At 39.4% G+C, this 15,748-nt stretch overlaps 1 protein-coding gene across 1 annotated transcript in view; it reads right to left on the reverse strand.

The window, feature by feature from the left end:
* TEX11 (testis expressed 11) overlaps positions 1-15,748 on the reverse strand; it is a gene marked incomplete at its 5' end in the record, with an annotated part of 308,295 nt that overhangs the window by 106,531 nt on the left and 186,016 nt on the right. Inside the window, 3 exons of the mRNA XM_084869541.1 lie at positions 2,006-2,091; positions 5,016-5,140; positions 11,867-11,969. Coding sequence (XP_084725667.1) covers positions 2,006-2,091; positions 5,016-5,140; positions 11,867-11,969 — 314 coding nt within the window. The remainder of the gene's footprint in view (positions 1-2,005; positions 2,092-5,015; positions 5,141-11,866; positions 11,970-15,748) is intronic.

Raw genomic sequence — 15,748 nt, forward strand, 5'->3', positions numbered from 1 at the left:
TCAGAGAAATGTAAATCAAAACCATGCGATATCACTTCAAACCTATTAGACTGGCTATCATAAAAAAGACAATAGATAATGTGTTTGTGGGGATGTGGAGAAAAGGGAACCCTTGTATACTGTTAGTGGGATTCTAAATTGGTACAGCCACCATGGAAAACAGTTAAAGAGGTTCCAAAATAAATAAATGAATAAATAAATAAAAATAAATAAAAATAAATAACATGTGATCCAGTAACCCCACTTCTGGGTATATACCCAAAGAAAGAGAACACTACCTCAAAGAAATATCTGCACTCCCATAACAGTCAAGATATGAAAACAATCTAAGTGTCTGCATGAATGAATAAAGCAAAATGCACACAGAAAAGACACACATTTCACAATGGAATATCATTCAGCCATATTAAAGTAAGAAATCCTTCCTTTTTTAACAAAATGGATGGACATTATGCTAAGTAAAACTAGTCAGGCAAAGAAAGACAAATACTATATTATCACACTTATATGAGGGATGTTAAAAAAGCACCAAATAAATAAAAACTGAGTATAATAGTGGTTACCAGGGGTTGAGGAGGGAAATGGGGAGATGCTGGTCAAAGGCTACAAACTTCCACTTATAGAATGAATAAGTTCTAGGGAGCTAATGTACAGCACAGTGACTATAGTTAACAATAATGTATGATATACTCAAAAGTTGCCAAGAGAGTAAACCTTAAATGTTCTCACCAAGCACACGCAAAAATTGCAGTTTTGTGAGGGGGTAGATGTGTTAACTAACCTTATTGTACTAACCATTTCACATGTATCAAATCATAAGGTTGCATATTTAAAACTTACACATTGTTATTTGTCAATTATATCTCAACTAGAGGCCTGGTGCACTAATTCTTGTACAGGTGGGGTCCCTCAGCCTGGTCAGTAATCAGGGCCATCTTGCCTAGTCCCAGTTGGGGTTGATTGGGACTGGCAGGCAGTGGGGAGAGACCGCAGGAAGTTGGCTGGCTGTGGGAGTTAGTTGTGGGAGCACACTGACCATGAGGGGGCAGCTCCTGTGTTGAGCATCTATCCCCTGCTGGTCAGTGTGCATCATAGTCACCGGTCGACTGGTCATTCAGCCATTTGGTTGTTCAGTCACTTAAGTTTTTATATCCTATATACAAAGAGTTAATATGCAAATGGTCACCATGCCCCCACACCCTCACACTCTCTCACAGGAACTACTTAGACATTGAACAGTGGGGAGAAAGGCATGGGAACAGCCAGGCACAAATGAGCTGGGGAGAGAGGAATGGGGACCAGCCAGGCAGAAATGAGCTGGGGAAAGAGGTAAGGGGACCAGACAGGCACAAATGAGCTTGTGAGAGAAGAATGGGGACCAGCCAGGCTGTGGCCCAGGCAAAGCTGCCTGTCCACAGTCCCCTGCGGCTGCAGCTGGCTTGGGTGAAGCTGGCCTTTGTCCTGGGTGCCTGTGGCTGGACAGAGGGAGGGAAGCCCAGGTCCTGGGTGCCTGTGACCAGCTGGAGGAGAGAATCCTGGGTCCCAGGTTCAGGGTAAGGCAGAGTTGGTTAGAGGCGATTAGGCCAGCAGGGGAGCTGTTAGGGGCAATCAGGCCAGTAGGGGAGCAGTTAGGGGTGATCAGGCAGGCAGAGGTGGTTAGGGGAAATCAGGCAGGTAGGCAGAGGGGCTAGGGGTGATCAGGTAGGCAGGCAGGCAAGCAGTTAGGAGCCAGTGGTCATAGATGGAAGTCAGACATGCCCTGAAGCTTCCCGGATTGGAGAGGGTGTGGGATGGGCTGAGTGCAAATTTGCACAAAAATGCACAAATTTCATGCACTGGCCTCTAGTATATAGATAAAGCAGGAAACAGTTTTAAATACAAAACAGTTACATAGTAGGCACTGACACAGCCTGATCCCATCAGCACTATTTCAGCAAAGGTTATAGACCAAGAGTAAGATTAATAGAGGAAATTCTTTCCTAACCATGGGATATGGATTACTTACTTTAAAGCTGTAAAGATTTGTTCTGGGTCTTCTGAATATTGAGCTAAATATTCCAAAGCTTTTTCTCCTGCAACTTGTTGTCCATTCTAAAAAGGATAAACATGTTAAATTACATCCCAAAGTAATATTTACAAAATGTTATCTATATTCCTGTTCATTAAGGACAAGAAAAAAATCTAAATTTGTTAATTTTGTATTCTGAAAAGAGCTACTTTACAAAATGGTAGAATGAAGATACAACTCACTAACGAAAACAGAACAGGTTCATATTGGCCTGAGAAATCCACTCCATCCCATCCAGCAAAACTAATAACATTTCCAACCTTGATTCCATTAGGACTAATCTTTATTCCTATTTTTATTTGTTTGTGTGTTTTATAACAGTAACCAAAGAACCCCAAACTCTCAGGTCATGCTCATTTTTTAGTACCCTGATTTCCATAAGGCTTCGTAAATACCTTATTTCGGCTTCTTTTTTCATTTCTCCCAAATTCCTATAATCCTTCCACTGTATTCTCTGAAATTCAGTCCATTATTTACAACTTATCCATATTCTCAGTCAGGAATGGGACTAGGGTGATCCAAGTGGTATAAATAAGGCTCCCAGGGTGTAAAATTTAAGGAGGCACTCACATTCAGGGTCATGTAAGGACCAATTCTGCACTTGCATGACCCTAAGAATGAGTGCTTGTTTAGGTGCCTCCCTCACTCCCTCATCTTAGTTTTGTATCCTGTTCTGTTCCATGTATTCTACTTTTGGACCACCATCTCCTACCTTTCTAACTCACTCTATTACCCCATCATTCCTTCAACTGCACTAAGACCTTCAAACCATTGATGCTCCTAATTTTTCAGGGTCATTCATCCCCTTGATGTCCTCCTCTGTACCTAGTCTAAATTCCATGGTAATCTACACTAATAAAAAAGAAAGATTCAAATCACCCGTACCTTCGTGACACCCATAAGCCAACCAGAAGTGAGTATGCAAATTAACCCAGGAAATATGGCGGGTTAATTTGCATATACAGGTGTGGAACAACTGGGCAGGGTGGAATGCCAGCTATGAGGGGAAAGGCGGGGGGCAGAGGGAGCTACAGGAGCAGCACTCTGGCCGGGAGCAAAGACTTGCAGGCTCCTGGGCAGCAGCAGGGAGTGAGGAATTGAAGGCTCCTGGGTGGGTGGGAGTGAGGACTTGCAGGCTCCTGTGTGGCCAGGAGTGAGGACTTGCAGGCTCCCGGGTGGCCGGGAGCGAAGCTGGGGAAAGAAGGAAGGCAGGAAGGCGAGCAGTTGGGAGCCAGCAGTCCTGGTTTATGAAAGGGCAGTCAGACATCCCTCGAAGGGTCCAAGATTGAAGAGGGTGCAGGTTGGGCTGAGGGACAACCCCCATGCACGAATTTCGTGCACCAGGCCTCTAGTCAATTATAAACAGTCAACTATCACAAGGCCATGAAGAGGTATGGCCCCTGATGCTACTGTATAATTTGCCCTTTGTCCTGGCAATCATTAGTACCCAAGTTATGCTATACAAAAAGTATTGTAACAGGAGTCTAGTAGTGGAGAATAACCTGCACATAATTTCTGGGTTATCTGTTCCAATCCAACCAAATTTTCCCAGGGGTAAATTACCCTATAATAAATTCTGTTATATTCTATATAGTTGCTGGCTTCATTTTTTTGGTCTTAATATACCTTCTTTCTCATTTATCCCACCATCAGACATATGATGATGATATAGGGGAGTAATATGAGATAAAGTAGAAGAGTTGGCTGCTGTGGCCAGGTTGTATATATATTAACTTGAGGCCTGGTGCACAAATTTGTGCATGGGTGGGGGCTCTCTGAGTGGCCAGCCGTCCAAAGCCTCCTGCAGCTCCTACCTGCTACTCCTGGTCATCTTGGCCTCACTGTGCTGGCTGCGGGCTAACGCCCAATTTGTCCCAATCAGGAGAGGCTCACGCTGCCACAGCAGTACTCGCCAGCAATGAATCCTGTGTCTGGTGCTCTCCCAAGGGGAGTGGCCTGCAGGACCAGACTGAAACCAGCTCCCCAAGGGTTCCAGATTATGAGGGCGCAAGCCAGGCTGAGGGATCCCACTGGTGCATGATCAGGCTAGGGAGGAGCCAAAGGAGGGCTCCAGGGAGTGTCTGGACCACCTCTCTTAGTCCTGATTGGCCAGACCCCAGCAGCAAGATAACCTACGAGTCAGAGCATATGCCTCCTGGTGGTCAGTGCACATCATATCATTAGCATATTACACTTTGATTGGTAGTTTGGTTGTTCTGCCATTTGGTCTATTTGCATATTACCCTTTTATTACATAGGATAAGAATAGAAACACCATATTTGTATATTAAGCTTCAAATCACATTTTCAATTCCTTCTCAGTTAATTTCCACAATTCTGTTGGTAGCTATTACCTTTACAAACGACGAAATTAAGAATCAAAGAAGTTAAGTACTTAAGTTGTAGAGCCAGTAATCATATCTAGTCTATCACTAAGTCTATGAGCTCCACAGTTGCTATAATGCTTTTCCTAATCCTATGCAGAGTTTGCAAGTAAAAAACAGGGGTGAAATATTTATTATTTCTAAAATAAAATTGTTTTGTGATTAAGAAATTAAAAGATCCACAGGAATTTAAACTGTTTTGTGTGCTTTTCCCCAAAATTGATGAGAAAAGTTTCTAAATAGATAACTACTGTACTTGTTTGCATGGCGTAGCATTTTAAACCTGGTGTTTCTTTTAAAATTTAACATTTTATTATATTTGTGTTTTTTTTCTGTAGTTTTAAGCACAAATCTGTTACCTCACTGTTTTATTTACTTCACATTTGAAAGAAATGAAGAGAAATAAAGAAATGCTGCAACCAAGCTTGGTCAGAAAATATGAGGTTAAATAGTAAAGAAAGTAAGAGAAGGACTCTCCTGTGCCTACTTACTAATGACTCCATTAATTATCTCACAAAATAAAAAAGAGACAAAAAATCCAAAAATGTATACATAAGAATTACCTCTAGAGCAAACTGGGCAGCTAAACTGAAAATCTTGACAGGTGAACTTGTTTCTGCAAGTGGGTCATTCCCTTCTAATGCTTCAGTTGTTAATAAATTTTCTAAAGTGGTAATTGCTTGCAGAGCTGAAAACAAGGAAACAATTCAAAACATGAGATGCTTTTATCAAAGATAATAGCTATCAATGGTTAATTATATCACAGTGACTTTGGAACTCATTTTATGAACACTAATATCTTTAAAACATTGGTTAATTTTCATAGTCATCTAAATTGCTAAACTGTCAGAAAAATGCCCAACTGAGCAATTCACCTCTTTGAGTATATCCTATGGATGGATATATATATATGCAAAAGTAAACAAAAACATACAAAAATGTTCATCCAGCCCGGCTGGTGTGGCTCAACAGTTGAGTGTTGACCCAGGAACCGGGAGGTTGCCAGTTCAATTCCCAGTCAGGATATATACCTGGGTTGTTGGATTGATCTCTAGTTGGGGTCATGCAAGAAGCAGCCAATCAATGACTTCCTCTCTCATCAATGTTTCTATCTCTATACCCCTCCTTTCCTCTCTTTCTCTATAAACCAATAAAATATATTTAAAACAAAAACAAATGTTTATCCAGAAATATTTAAGAGTAAAATGTGGAATCAACCTAAATTCCACCAATAGTAAAATGGATAGGCTAAATACATTTTGGTACATCCATTAAGTGAAATATAATACAGAATGAAGTAAAATAAATGAATGATAGTATTATATTCCATTATGTCTTAAAGGTAGATTATGATAAGTTATATATATATATATATATATATATATATATATATATATATATATATATAATAAAGACCTTAAGTAATAATTAAAATAACATAACAGAAAAAGAGCTGGAGGCTAAGTATAGTAGTTAGTATAATAAATGTGAGAAGTTCATCAGAAGGCTGACAGCTTCAGCAAGGGCTAAAGATCTGCATATTATTACCTGCTGCCAAACAGCTGAGGGCAATTCCCCTAACTGATGGTCCTTTATTGTTTACCAAACCTTACCTTTAATATGTATATCTGTTTTGCTAAAGGACAACATGTGTGAATAAAAAGGAGTGCACCTGGACATTCAGAGAGCTTAGTCACTAGAGCTAAGTTTCCATATGGCTCCCCCCAAATGCCTTCCAATTTATATTTCCTGTCTAGTTATTCATTTATGTGCAACCCTTCTCCAGATTTCTGAACCCTAGCTGTGGAAAGACCCTAGCATTTATGGTGCCTCAACAAGAGATATCTGGAGGAGAAGATTCAACAGAGTGAAGAAAAGAAGTTAATCACCAATAAAGGTGGGGATCACCGGTAAAGGTGGGGGTCAGCAAAAGTTCGTTGCAGAGATTCACTGTGCATAAAACTCATAAGCTTTGGAAGTCGAGATCCAAAGAGGGAGAGGACGTCTTTTTCAAGCCAGGCCATAATGGGGAAGAATTCGGTTTAAAGGAAAAATTATAAAGAAATTAAAATGTCAAAAGGTACTTTCTTAAATCAGGCTCAAGGAAAAAGAGTGTCGTTGTCACATTTACTATGTATGTTCTTGTCCAAATTGCAAAATGCTTAATTCGTATTGGGGATCAAAAGTCTGCAATTACTAAACAGCTGCTGGATCCTATGCCTCTAGTGTGGAAAGACTTGTAGCTGTTAACACTCTTGCAGGGAGACTCTGATGCTTTGTTTAAAAATTATAGACGCCATGGGGTAGGCAGAGTTTAGCTAAAATAATTTTAAAGGGTAGTCAATGCTATGGAGAAAAATTTCCAGAAAAAGAACTGTGATTTATTAACTCCTATTTATGAGTTATGGTTGATTGCTTGTCTGTTTTATCTGTCATTTTTGTTTGGTTTGATGTGTTTATTGTTAGTTTATTAAGTATGCCTTTAGTTTAATTGGGAAAATAAACCACCTGAACAGTCAGACCATTTACTGAATTTCCTCAGGGGAAACAGAATGTGGGGGTAGGGAGACATGTAATGATCCTGTCAAATGGATACCCCCTCCTGAGAGTGCTATTAAAAAGTCTTATGACTTTGGATATCCAAGGGCCCTGGAGTGATTCAAGAATTTATTCTCTCTTCTTAAAAAATATTTGTAAATTAAGCTGATCTAATATACTTGAAATCACGTGGAAAGCTTTATCAAATAAAAACTAATAACTATATTTTATTTATATACAAATATTTTAAATGTTATAAAGGTTTTAACCTCTAAGGAAGGGCAAGGCAAAGTTGCTGAATATTTCTTCAGCAGCTGAATTTAAAAAAACAAAAGCAAGAGAATTCTAAAAACAAAAGCCCCAGACAGCCTGCTTTTTAAATAGGCTGGGGAGTGGGGATGGTGGTAGGGCAGCATCTGTACTTTATAGGTCAAACGTATAAGTTTGCTTGTTTTGCTTTTTCAATAAATATGCCTACTTTGATTACTTCATAAATTAGCTCTTTATAATATAATCAAGGACTCATATAGTTTCATTTATATAAGAAGCCAATATTTTTATAAACAATTGATTCCAGTAAAGTCCTCTGAAATAGTTCTGGAGACCTCCCATGATCTCTCTGTATATGCAAATGAGCACTAGCCCAAAAGAATACTGTTTAAAAGTAAATTTTAAGCTCAACAAAAAGGAGAAATTTAAAAATCTTCTCCACTACTATTTATAGGGCAAACTCAAGGTTATTATTCAAGCATTAAATCTGATCATTAATAGTCACCATAAGTAAAGAGAGTAACTAAAGCCAAAACTGATTGATGATGTTTCTAGCTCTCTATCCTTCTCTCTTCCTCTTCTTAAAAATAAATTTTAAAAAATATATATATATTTAAACATTTTCTTTTTTTAATATATTTTATTGATATTTTACAGAGAGGAAGAGAGAGGGATAGAGAGTTAGAAACATCAATGAGAATGATCAGCTGCCTCTTGCACACCCCCTACTGGGAATGCGCCCGCAACCAAGGTACATGCCTCTGACTGGAATCGAATCTGGGACCTTTCAGTCTGCAGGCCTATGCTCTATCCACTGAGCCAAACCAGTTTCAGCTATATATATATATATATATATATATATATATATATATATATATATATATATATATATATATATATATATATATATTTAAATCATAAAAAAAGAGAGAGTCACTTAAAATATAAGCATGGCAGTATGAGCCAGAATCTGAAATCAAGTGTGTGGCTCGGTTTAAAAGAAAGAAAAACGTTTTAAAAAGAAATTTCCTAAATGTGGCCTAGAAATTACTCTGGGAAAAAATAGAGGTTTCCTTTAAATGTCTGGAAAACTGTAATTTAAAGTTAATGTATTAGGCCTCAAAAAGAAAAGTAAGTAATTTGTATTTTGCCTTCCTAAACAAAGCTAATGTGGGTGTACTAAAAAACTGATAGCAGAAAGTCAATTAATGTCATTTCCTGTCCACAGCCAAGGACAAAAGAAATTAAAAAATAAGCCTTATATCAGACTGATTTAAAATGGCAAATTGAAATAAGTGAATATTCAGGGGAACTTAATTGTACTAGGCAGGAACCTATTCCTGGAGCATTAACTATTTTTTACTGATAGTTCATCTCATAGTAAAAGCTGCTTATCATGCAATGAATTCAGAGCAGTCATACTTCTGCACTAAGAATTGAATTAAAAGCTATCAAGGCTGCATTGTTAGATTTTTAAAAGCCAAAATATTGTACAGCAAGCAAAAAATGTCCCCTTTACAATTTAAAACAAAAAAAGGGGGGATAGTGGAGTAATCTCCCGAAAGTAAATTACATCAAGCCTTAATTACTTTAAATTTTTTCACTTTAATTTTTTTTTCCACTTGTGATGCTGATGATAAGACACACATGGTATCAGAATAAGCCAAAGGAAAATGGTTTGGGCAAAATAAAAAGATCCTGAGAGTCTAGTTTATAGAAAGGTCTGTTTATTAACCTTATGCTTGTATATTTCCAGAAAACTCCTGCAAGCCCCTAGCAATAAAGAATTACAGCTAATAAGCCAAAATAAGATAAGTATAATCATAAAATTCAATTAATCAAAAGTAAACCAGAAAAAGTAAAATGGAATCAAAGAAGAGATGAGCCATATCACAAGATGCTAAATTGAAACCCAACCATATCAATAATCACCCTATATGATAAAAGCCTAATATTTAAAGTGTCCGACCATTTGTTCAACTGTTTAACTAGTCGCTATGACATGCACTGACCACCAGGGACAAGACACAAACTAACTAGTAGGTTAATTTGCTGCTGGGGTCCAGCTGATCGGGACTGAGTGAGATGGGCTAGAAACGCCCTAGAGCCCTCCCGTGGTCCATCCCTGGTCATCGTACACTGGTGGGATCCCCTGGCTTGGCCTGCGCCCTCTCGCAATTCGGGACCCCTTGGGATTGTCCACAGGCCAGGCCAAGGGACCCCACCAGTGCACGAATCTGTGCACCAGGCCTCTAGTGTTAAATATAATGGTCTAGATGACCCAATTAAAAGGCAGAGACAAATAGGATTACAGAAATCAACTTTCAACAATATGCTACCAAGAAGAAATATACTTTAACTATAAAGACATAATTAGTTAAAAGAAAAAGGATAGGATAATCAAAAGAAACCTGGAGGGTTATATTAATATCAGATAAAATATATTTCAGAGCAAAGAATATTACCAGTGATAGAAGGTTATTTCATGATGATTAAAAATGAATTCATTATGATTACATAACAATTCTAAATATTCATATACCCAATAACAAAATTTCAAAATACAAGAAGCAAAAAACAATCAAACTGCAAAGAGGATAGAATATATCCATAATTATAGTCAAAGATTTCAAACTCCTCTTTCAATAATTAATAGAATAAATAGAAAATCAGCAAGAACACAGTACATTTAAAACTATTAACCAACTTGACCTGATTGACTCTATAGAACACACAACCCCACACCAGCAAAATATACTATAGTTTATGGAATATTAATTATACCTCAAAATTGAAAAAATTAATAAAAGACAGTTATCTGGAAATCAGCAAATATTTGGAAAATAAGTAGCACATTCCTAAATAATCCAAAAAAATCAAAAGTCATATTAGAAAGTATTTTGAACTGAATTAAAATGAAAACACAACATATCAAAATTTATGAATCATCACTAAAACCGTACTTAGAAGTTGATTTATAGCATTAACTGTTTATATTAGACTAGAGGCCCGGTGCATGAAATTTGTGCATGGGGGGGGGGAGTGTCCCTCAGCCCAGCTTGTACCCTCTCTAATCTGGGACTCCTTGATGGATGTCCAACTTGCCTCTAACCGCTTCTGCCTGCCAGCCTGATCACCCCCGAACCGCTCCTCTGCCAGCCTGATTGATGCCGAACTGCTTTCCTGCCAGCCTGTTTGCCCCTAACTGCCCTCTCCTGCAGGCCTGGTCATCCTTAATTGCTCGCCCCGGCAGGCCTGGGTCCCCTCCAACTGCCCTTTTCTGCAGGCCCAGTTGCCCCTAACTTCCCTCCTCTGCCAGCCTGGTCATCCCTAACTGCCCTCCCCTGCAGGCTTGATCATCCCCAACTCCCCTCCCCTGCAGACCTGGTCCCTCACAACAGCCCTCCCCTGCTGGCCTGATCACCCACAACTGCCCTCCCTTTCAGGTCTGGTCCTTCCCAACTGCCCTCCCCTGCTGGCCATCTTGTGGTGGCCATCTTGCATCCACTGGGGGGCAACCATCTTTGACCACATGGGGGCAGCCATCCTGTGTGTTGGAGTGACAGTCAATTTGCATATTACTCATTTATTAGATAGGATAAGAAAAGGTCTTAAATCAATGACCTTAGCTTTCACTTTTGGAAATTGGAAATAGAAAATCAAATGAAACTCAAAATAAGTAGAATAATAGAAATTACAAAAATCAGAACATAAATGAAATGAAAACAGAAAAAAATAGAGAAAAATTAATAACACCAAAAACTGGTTCTAAGAGTGCAATAAAATTTACCAACTTCCAGTCACTCTGACAAGAAGAAAATGACAGAAGACATGAATTACAAATATGAATGAGAAAGGTTATATCAATATAGCTTTTACAGATTTTATAAAGCTAATAAGGGAGAAATAATGATTTTTTTAAAATATATTTTATTGATTTTAGAGAGGAAGGGAGAGGAAGAGAAAGATAGAGGCCTGGTTCATGGGTGAGGGTTGGCTGGTTTGCCCAAAGGGGTGTCCGGGATCAGGGTGGGGATCCCTTGGGGTGTGGGGCAGCCTGAGCTAGGGGCCTGTGGTAGTTTTCAGGCCAGCCATGCCCCCTGGCAAACCAAGCATAGCCCAGGGCCAGCTGGAAACAAGTATCTGGGATTTATATATCTTCTATTAGTGAAACTTTGTAACCTGGAGCAGAGGCCAGGGCAGTGGGAAGCTTTTCTTCTCTATCGCCAGGGGCAACCCAAGCCTTTGGCTCCAGCTCCGTGGCCGCCACAATTTTTGTTGGGATTTATTTATCTTCTATAATTGAAACTTTATAGACTTGAGCAGAGGCCAGGGCTGGCCAGGGGGGGAAAACTTGGCATCCTCCATCACCAGGGGCAACCCAAGCCTCCTGCTTGCTTCAGTTCCGTGGCTGCCACCATCTTGGTTGGGTTACTTTGCATACTTGCTCCTGATTGGCTGGTGGGTATGTTTTGTGGGTGTAGCAGAGGTATGATCAATTTGCTCTTTTATTAGATTTTAATATAATATAGGATTATATTATAATCAAAGAGGATTATTTTTATTTTTTGTGTTAACAGTTAAATGTAACTCATAAATAACATACCTCTGTCAGAATTGCCTTCCAATACTGCAATTTTGAATTGATAAAATTGAGTGAAAATATTTCCAGGCTCAAGATTTTCAGCTTCTTCCACTGCTTCTTTAGCCTGAAAAATAATATTGGATCTCTTTTATAAAAGCTTTAAGGAAGACCTTACTATATTGTGCTAATATTACTAACATAGTTAAAATGGCTAATTTGTACTCAAAGAAAAGACGTGAAACTAAGAAAAGTCTTTAACTAACTGTTTTCTGTGTTGTTGGTTTGTAAATCTTCACCTGAATATACTTTTCCCATTGACTTTTGGAGAGAGTGGAAGGGTGGAGTAGAGACAAAGAGAGAGAAACATCGATATTGGCCCTGGGGATAAAGGTACATGTCCTAGAGCAGAATTGAACCAGACAACCTTCAGTTTGCAGGCTGACGCTCTATCAACTGAACCAAAATGGCTAAAGGCAAGAGCTGTTTTTTTTTTGTTTTGTTTTGTTTTTTGTTTTGTTTTGTTTTTTTAAATGCTAAAGACATAGTGAGTTCTGCTTCTGAAAATAATGTACACTATATATGCATGATAACATTCTTTTGATTCCAACAGTGACTGGCAATATATGGAAAGTAATTACCAGAGGAGAAACAAGATGGCAGCAAAGGTAAACACCTATACTTGCTGCTTCTCATAACCACATCAAAATTACAACAAAAAGGCAGAACTACTAACACCCAGAACTATGGAAAAGCTGGTATAGTGGAAATTCCACAAGTAGAGTGGTGAAAAAAGCACATTGAGACTGGTAAGAGGTGTGAAGGTGCAGAAAGTACTGGCACCTGGATGTGCTGCTCTTTTAATCAGGGAGGGAGATACAAGCTCCTGCTTGCTCTGAACTCCAGTTCCAGGTAAGACTTTAGGGGAACCTGACACATACGGGGAGAAACTGGACTGTCTGGCATCGGGACAAGAATGAGAGGGTGACTTTATCTCAGAGGTGCTCGCAGCGAGGGTGTGTGATGCGGAGACCCGGGGACCTCTTTGGTGAAGGGCTGACTTGCCCTGGTGATTCCCAGAGACCCTGACCCACCCAATTTTCACACGGTGCATCCCTCAGCCAAGCCTGCACCCTCTCCAATCTGGGATCCCTCTCACAATCCAGGATAATGGGGTATAAAGGGCATGGGGGGGGGGGGAACCGGGTGAAGGGGAGCTTTGGGGGGAAAAAAGGAACAACTGTAATAATCTGCACAAGAAACATTTTTTAAAAAAAAAACACGAAAAAGCAAGAAACAAAAATGGCCCACAAAAACAACAAAAGAAGTGGAGAATATATATATATGAACAGAAACAAAAACAAAAAACAAAGTAATTACCAAACAAAACTTAAGATTAAGTGAGTTTCCAGGAAAATAAATAGAGAATTAAAGCCAGATTTTTTTTTCCTGGGTGACATTAGTAAATCCAGGAAAATGTTAACTTTACTTTTAATGGATCAAACTAAGTCAGGAAAACAGACATCAAGGCCCAAGAAGTTACATCCTTAAAGCTAAGGGCAAACCAGAAGTAAACATATTCCACCAATATCCCCAGGGGACAGCAAAAAAAATAACCTTGGCTGTGAGAAGAATGGAACAAAATAAATGTGATACATCACAGTAACAAAATGAAGGATAAAAATGATATGATCATATCACAATTCATAAAACGCAATCCACAAAACCCAGCACCTCTTTTTGATAAAAACTGTCAGGAAAGTGGAATAAAGGGATCATACATCAAAATAATTAAGGTCATATAGAACAAACCTGCAGCCAATGTCAGACTTAATGGACAAAAACTAAAAGCATTTCCCTTAAGAACAGGAACAAGACAGGATGTATGCTCTCACCACTCTTATTCAACACTAAAGGGCCAATGCACAAAATTCGTGCAAGGGGCTTGGCCCCCACCACTGTGGTGGCCCAGGACCTCTGTCTTGGCCTCAGCCTGCCATGGTGGCCACCTTGTCCTTTGAAGCCCTGGCTATGTCCGGAAGGATGTCTGGTCTAATTACCATATTACGCTTTTATTATTATAGATAGTACTGGAAGTCCTAGCCATAGCAATTAGAAAAGAAGAAAAAAAATTAAAGGTATCAAAATTGAAAAGAAGGGAGTAAAATTGTCATTATTCTCAGATGACATGATATTGTATATAGAAAACCCTATAGAATTCACCAAAAAACTACTAGGTAATTAAATGAATTCAGGAGATTCAAGATGGCTGCCGACATGACTGCAGACTGCTAGATAGTGTCAGAGTGTGAGAATGAAATAAGAGTGCTTGGATGTGCGGGGAGTGTCAGTATTTGTAAGTGATGGACAGCTATACTCCAAGGGACTGTTTGGGACTGTTGGGCCAGCCCCTCACCCTCCTCCGTGACCGGGTAGTCTCTACTGAGGCTAAAATCTCTCCTGGTGCAAAGGCTGTGGCATCTTGAAGGGGAGACACCTGGGATGGAGACTGACTATGATTTGAAACCCAGCCTTACCTTCAACTTGGGAGATATCAGTTGCCTCCAGGGACATTACAACCACAACGCTCAGGGACCAGTTACCTCAGCTGCAAATCCATGAATACTGGAACTTGAATCTCCCTTACCACAGGTGCCTGGGAGGTTTGCTCATGAGGAGACAAATGCATGAATTCGCAGAAGGGCCCTGTGCCTTCTCACAGGGCAGAAGAAAGAGCTGAATCAAAGAACACACACCTGGAACTGGTGAATTAAACATAGCTGACATTGCTTAAAGAAAGGTGAGATTTGGGATCCAGATTAGAGGGAGAAACATGTTTGCAGTAGGAACTAGAGCTGCAGAGAAAGAATGCCTCCCCCACCCCAACACACACACACACACACACACACACACACACACACACACACACAAAATCCACGGCTGTTGGGATCAGTGTAGCCTTCGAATGTGGAAGTGGGTCCGTAGGGCTGCTGGCAGAAGGAGATTCTAGATATTAACCCAAAGCTGGACTGGACCCAGAAAGGCAGCCTCAGAGTCGCGTACAGAATTGAGCGCAGAGCCATAGTACAGAGGCCTTTTAGTACAGCATATTAAGACAGAAACATTACCACCCAGGGGTGGGAGCAGAAATTGACTCTTGTATGCAAAAACAACTAAAAACAGACTGAGAACCAAAGAGAGCAGAGAGATCCAGCTGGCTTGAAAATAGGGTTGTGGATTACGATATCAGGGAATTTCAATACTGTGCTGACTACCTGCAAGGAAAAAGACGTGCCAACAGAACAGTGGAGGAAGTGAATTACCTTCACTACTTCACATTTTTATTTTTTATCTTTTACTTAAGAAACTAATTTTTTTCCCTCTCACTCTATTTTACCTTATTTTAATTATATTTTAAGTATTAGTATTAATACTATTATTTTACCCTTTTAAAAGTTTTATTTTATATTATTTTTCTTTATATTATATTATATTATTTTATTTTTTTTAAATATTTTTTTATTGATTTTTCACAGAGAGGAAGAGAGAGGGATAGAGAGTTAGAAACATCGATGAGAGAGAATCATCGATCAGCTGCCTCTTGCACACCCCCCACTAGGGATGTGCCCGCAACCAAGGTACATGCCCTTGCCCGGAATCGAACCCGGGACCTTTCAGTCCATAAACATTTACAGGGAACTCATACAACTTAACAAAAGGAAGTTAAACAATCCAATCAAAACATGATAAATGGTCCTAAATAGACACTTTTTGAAAGAGGACATTCAGAAAGCCAAGAGACACATGAAAATATGCTCAAAGTAACTAATCATCTGAGACATGCAAATTATGACAACAATGAGGTACCATCTCACACCTGTCAAAATGGCTATCATCAACAAATCA

The sequence above is a fragment of the Pipistrellus hanaki genome, assembly GCF_964339955.1.
Source record: "Pipistrellus hanaki genome assembly, chromosome: X".
Taxonomy (NCBI): Eukaryota; Metazoa; Chordata; class Mammalia; order Chiroptera; family Vespertilionidae; genus Pipistrellus; species Pipistrellus hanaki.